Here is a 6544-nt window from a genome sequence, read left to right as displayed (position 1 = left end):
TTGTGTTAAAAATATATATAATAATATAGATATTTATTTGACACAGTACCTTACATTTCACTGTTTACCTGCAAAATCACAGGTTACGAGTTAAATATGATTTGAAAGACGGCAGATCAATATCGCCGAGTGGTGTCAAAATAAGAAAGTATTTGTTTTTAACGACAAATAGACAATATGCTGCAGATTGATAAATATGTCATATCTGACTCAAAACTATCTAATGTTCAGCATTTACTTTACCACTTTTTAAATGTTCATAGCCTACAAAAGACGCGATACAATGACTGCAAACAACTGCATAATGTGTTCAAATGGCACCACTGGATTGGTATTTTGCTAGTCTTGCTATTCTCTCTTTTGCAGGATTTAGGCATTGTAAGGGTGTTTTGGTCATTGATAGAGGCCCTGTATTCCCTCAGAGCCCCGGATATATCCCCCAGACCATTTTCATATTAACTGAACTCGTCCGTGATGTAGCTATTGTGGACACTCCAGAAGCTTTTCTTTTTTATCCCAGTACCTCAATGACCGATACCTTTTATTTATTTGTAGATTTTGTCGGATGAGCGCTTTTTATCCACGTCTTTCTGTGGTCAGATCCGCTTGCTATGTGTCAGCACTCAGGAATGACGAAGAAAGTATCAGCATATACGGCAGGACGGGAGTATCGCGATGTAAGTCGTGTCCTAAGAACGTGAGGCGGCGCGCTGTGACTGGCTGGTAGTTTGGTATGAATAAACATTACGCGTGAGGAATTCTTGGTTATCTGTAATAGTTGTCATATGAACATGTGCTATTTGACAGTTTTGAAGGAGAGTATATCCGCGCCCACAGCAGAGGATTGTTCATCTAGCAATGTATCTCATTCCGTTCATACTTAGGTTGGTGCGCATAATCATATAATTTCCAGTATGTTATCACCTGGTCCACACATCTCCAGTGTCTTTTTCCTGGTAATTCCGGTCTGGACTTTGCGCAAGTGATACTGTGGTCTAGAATGGTTAAAATTTGCTCCTAGGTGCGGATTGGAACGATGCTGAGACGCTCAGCCGGGGGTAACTAAGCCTATTTTAATCCATATGAGTGATATAGATGTACAAGTTCCGTTGAATTTCCCCTAATCACAGAATCCGGCGTGATATTTTTCGCAAAATGTTTACATCCTCATTTTCTATCGGACCATCCCGTTTACTCCTCAAGACCATAGTAAGCGATGAAGTCGTCCATGTCTGACTCGATTTATATAAAAAGGTTACACAGAAGTTTTAGCGATCCAGGAGCTGAATAATTGTGAACGGGTTGCAACGTTTCTCTGATGATTTTCAAATCACATTCTTTTTCTGATCGAGTTGATGGAATGAGAATTGCTTCCCATTCCCCGCGTTTCACCTGATCGATATGGTCGCCGACTGTTGGTTTGATAAACGTGCCAATAGACAAAGAACCCCAAGCCATATCATGGATATCACCAAGAAAACGATACAGTTTTTGTTGACGGTTCCCACAAACCTTTCCAAGAAACATATTGTGTTTGTAAATAAAATAATTTGGGCAGTGTCCAGCTTTCACGTACGCGGATAACATTTTCAAACATAGCATGAAACAAAGAAATGTATTTTTCTCTTGCCACAGAGATGTTGGTGTAGTTTCCAACGCATGAAAGACAACTGTTTTGAGGATATATGATGAAATGATATCTTCATCTCCGTAGATGTCTTTTAATCTGTCGGACACCTGTTTGAAGAGGTACTTGAGTAGACAGTAAACAAGGAACTGGACATGACTAAACGAATGAATGAGCTTGCGTTCCGCAGACGCGAATGAAATTCTCCATTGCATGAACGCATATTCTGATGTCTTATCCCCAACAGGCACCACATAGCATCCACCATTAACGATCTGATCTCTCAAACTCGCAACTGGCCAATTATACATCCGGGATCTTGTCACCCATTCATGAGCCACTACTGGCCAACTACTACAGGAGAAAGCGCAAACGATATCCATATCAGAGCCTACTTTACTCTTTTCGTTCAGCAGAGGCGTTGATGGTCCATGTGTTTCTATGGGGACCTGGAAAACAGTACTGAGTATAAACGCAGCGCATCGTGTATACAATGCACTCGATAGAAAATGTGAATTTCCAAAAGGAACAATAGATTCTAACAACATTGCGGGAGGTTGCTGTCTCATATTGATTAATTCCAAATTCACATATCCAGGTCGGTCGTTAGAGTCTCTCATGATAAACACAGATTCATTACGAAGATCAGAGGTTATGCTCAACGATTCCTGATCAAAGTCTAAAATAATCACCATTTTGTCAATCAGCATCGAGTCTTTGTCCGAACCTTTCATCAATATTCCTTCAGCTGAACTTCCCGTAGACAGCTGTACCTGTGATACTGCTGAAGCATTATATAATAGATCGTTTATAAGAGTCAGTCTCCTACTGATGGTTACCATTGGTCGACCTCCTATCAACCTGTCAAGAACATGGTACAATATCCAGGAATCCTCGCACAACTGGTCCGACATAGTGGATGGGAGATCCTGTAAATGTAAAACAGAATAAATGTAGCAGTGTATGTAAGGTTCAATGAAATCAGGTGTAAAATATCATTCACATGTGCTTCCTTTATTAAGCGACGAGTGTATTACTGGTGGGTGCCGTTTTGGGAGACTGTAGTATTCACATGTGACTATTATACGATGATATAAAACTCTTGCATATGTTGTTATGAAAGATAGGGATATTCTACCAAGAGGGCTGTACAACATTGCTGTGATCCTGATAGGAGATTATCCCTTGTTACCCATCGGAAGAAATACCTGCACTCAGAACTTAGATGCGTGATTAACCGGACAGCTGTAAAAACGTCATTTAAGGATCCTCTTAACTTACAATGGAGCACGAGTATAATTGGTAGGTTATTAATTTTAGTTACAATATTTTCTTTAAACAATAGAATCCACCAGAACATCAACAATTATATGTGCTAAATCGCCGTCAAAAATTAATGTCGTCATGTTGTATAACCCGTCACAACAGGGGTTTTTTCATTTGTTTTCTCCCCAGAAATAGCGCCGCCGTTGACTAGCTTTCATCCGCTCTATTTTTCTATGACATCAACAAAAATATAGTTTCTTTTTTATGTCAAATAGCAATATAACAAGAAGACAATAAATTTGTTTCCTTGGTAGTGTATCCGATTGTTTTTTCGATAAATGTGTTATTTGTAAAACATTGACACGTGATTTTTGCGGAATGTCCAAAGGGAAGCCACCAATGTTTACCATGTATCCATACGGTACCGGACATGGTCACGTTTTGCACTTAAGTTATAGGGAAATAAACAGATCTGCTCCAAATTATTTTATCGATACAGAAACAGTGGCAATAGTTAATATATGCCAAATAAACATTCATATGTCCAGTCCCAATTTGGACAATCTGTATCAACCCTTTAATTAGAACCACGCGATCAACTTTCATCATCGAAATCGGATGTCCACCTTCCTTCACATATATCTTTGATGCTCATCCGATGAAAAAGACTTATCTGAGTAATATTGATACAAAACAATTATATATCAATATTTCATTGACTTCGAAATATGTTGAATGATTTGGATTATTGGTTTTTATCCCCTGCTTTCTTTCTCCGAAACAAAATGTAATAACGAAATTTCTTCCAACTTAGTGACAAGGTTATTTTTAGCGGAGTTATGAGTCTTTGTATTACTAAAAACGTCATTATCCTGCCATTTCCGTGCAATAAGTGGTAAACAAATGGTAAACAGATTTTCTTCAAACTTAGTAACAAGGTTAAATGCCTTAAGGGACTCGGACAAGTTCGATCCGCGACTTTCAACGAACCTTATTTGGCCGAGTTTTAGGACCCTTTGCTTAAATAAAAAAAGTCAGTTTTCTGCCACCTTCCGTACAATAACTGTGGAAAAATATTAACCGATTTTCTTCAAACTTGGTAACAAGGTTGAATGCCATTAAATGCCTGACCAAGGTTCGAGACAACTCTTTCCAGCGGATGTTATATTTATCAGAGTTATGGAAAAACCCTTTAATTTACAACAAATGCCATTTTCTGCCTGTTTCTGTGTAATAACTAACAAATGTTAAAACCTAATATTTGTTAAAACTGAGGTAAACAAAGTTTTAATGCCTTAAGGGCTTAGCCAATTTCGATGGCCACTTTTGGCAGATCTTAATTAGCTGAGAGTTATTACCCTTTGATTTAATAAAAAAAGTCATTTTTCTGGCCACTTTAGACCGTAGAATCTCACTAATAAATACAAGTGCTCTTATATACACTATAAGGTACTTTGAACATGACAAGAAGACTATTCTACCGAAAAAAAATTGTTATAATATGGACTTTGAGGTTCATTCCGGAAATTTGCATTTTCCGCCGCCCCAAACAGATCGGTTGAACTATTTTTTCGTGATAGAGTCTTCTTGTCCATGTTCAGAGTACCTTATGGTGCCTATAAGAACATTTGTTTCAATTGAAATGGCTTCTTATATGCGATATTTGTGATCCGCCATTTATAGCAGCCATTTTGCATTTACATACAACAGGCTCCTGCGACTATTTGCTGGTCCGATTTTGCCAAACATAACTGTTTTGGAGTACCTGGCATATTCACAGCTGAACACGATGACATGAATATTTGGGGGTGTTCCATCAATGCAATTTCACACAGAGTTCTATGTCTTCTCCAGAAATATACATTTTTTCTCATATTTTACTGAGTTTTACAAGCAGCTTCACAAAATTACATTATCAACAAGTAAGACTGACAGTTAGCCAGGGTATATACCAACAATTGAATGAAATTAGTTCTGTTCAATTGCAGCACAGTAATGAGTTTTAGGGTTGCAAAAATATCACTGTTTAAAGCCTTTACATGAACTCCTAAACACGATTCTCTCGTCAAAGTTGGTAAGACTCAATAAGTTAAATGATCTTAAGGGCTTGGTCAAGTTCGACTCGTCAACTCGCCAATTTGGCCGAGTTATGGCCCTTTGATTTTAATAAAAAAAGTCATTTTCTGACCATTTCCCTGCAAAATTTTAAAAATAAAAAAATTAACCTCGATTTTCTTTCTAAATAGATCTTTTGTTTACAAGGTCTAAATGCCCTTAAGGGCCTTGGGTAAAGTTCGATTGGTCTCCGAACAATTAACTTTTTTTGGTCGACATTCATGTAGAAAAGACTATGTCCCTTTGATGTACTAAAAATGCATTTTCTGCCATTTTCTGAACAAGTTAGTAGGAACTTAAATGCCAAGTTAATAGTCACTTTCCAGCGGAATTACTTTACACATTCTACTACCTTACAATAATTTTATCTACATATGTCCTGAAAGAGCGGGGGATGGAAATTCTACGAATTTTCCTTGTTTTCACAGTGAAACGGTTAAACCAGAAGTTTGTGACGAAATTAAAATAGCAAGAGGCCCAAGGGCCTTAACGGTCATCTCACACCTAGCAATAATCAATATAGGTAATTAATTAGATACGTTGTCATGGTACCATTGTCGATATTGATAATCAGATATGGTAACAACACGTTGTCGGACCATGTCAGAATACGTTTTCAGGCAAAATTCAGCCAATATCTTATCTGTAGAAACTTGTCAATGAGAAGTTAAAAATGTGTTTTCAAGATTGCGGCTGAGGACGCCATCTTGGATTTTTAGATCGAACCCGAAAAATCACAAACACTTAGGTTCATGACCACGGGTCATGAGTCCGTTTCAAGGCAAGTTTCCAGCCAAATTCCCAATGGTTGCACTCGCTAATAAGTTTCGGAAAAAGTTGTTCTTCGTGTCCAGAAGACCTATAGAAATCGTACTATTTGAAAAGAGTTTTGTATACTAATAGTAGACTTCGCATTTCAAATCGTGTTAGATCTATTATAAGTATTAAACTGATTTACGTTAAAAGGTGCATGAGAGATGTATCATTCATGCTCTTAAACTAAACAATAGGAACAGGAAAGTCACGACAGTCTAACCCACCCACTCGACTTGTCACATTTCCTTAACGGTATGGACAGAATCCTTTGAATCATTCATAACCAAATATCAAACAGTACTTTTTTCCTGGCAAAAGCCTCCACGTTTCTACATATACTATTTCAACAATTGCTATATTCAATACATAATTGATATTCCTCAACGTAGAAGTTTTAAGAAATGCCTCTTTCTGTCAGTATATTTTCCCATATATTGATTATTTGTAGCGACAGATTTCTTTCTGCCTCCTTTACAGTGCAACCAGCCTGCGTCCATAGATTTAATTATACTAGTTAAAAAATAATCAGTAACATCATGGCATGCAGTGTCGGTCCCAGGGTTGTACTGCACGGTTACCCCAAGGGTATGCATGTTATACATTCTTATCTACTAAGATTTCTAGACAGGGTAGTGATAGCTTAGCAATCAAATATAAAGGAAAACTGATTAATTTTGCGGATTAATATATCATCGTTGTCATGTAAGCATATTTAATCAC

The 6544-nt window shown here is 37.5% G+C and overlaps 1 protein-coding gene across 1 annotated transcript; it reads right to left on the bottom strand.

The window, feature by feature from the left end:
* Positions 1–1242: 1242 nt before the first annotated feature.
* Positions 1243–2541, bottom strand: LOC138335656 (uncharacterized). The gene has a single exon (XM_069284820.1). It carries the CDS (start codon positions 2539–2541, stop codon positions 1243–1245), a length of 1299 nt encoding a protein of 432 aa, XP_069140921.1.
* Positions 2542–6544: the final 4003 nt, after the last annotated feature.

The sequence above is a fragment of the Argopecten irradians genome, chromosome 11, assembly GCF_041381155.1.
Source record: "Argopecten irradians isolate NY chromosome 11, Ai_NY, whole genome shotgun sequence".
Taxonomy (NCBI): Eukaryota; Metazoa; Mollusca; class Bivalvia; order Pectinida; family Pectinidae; genus Argopecten; species Argopecten irradians.
This window is presented reverse-complemented; position numbering and strand designations above follow the sequence as displayed.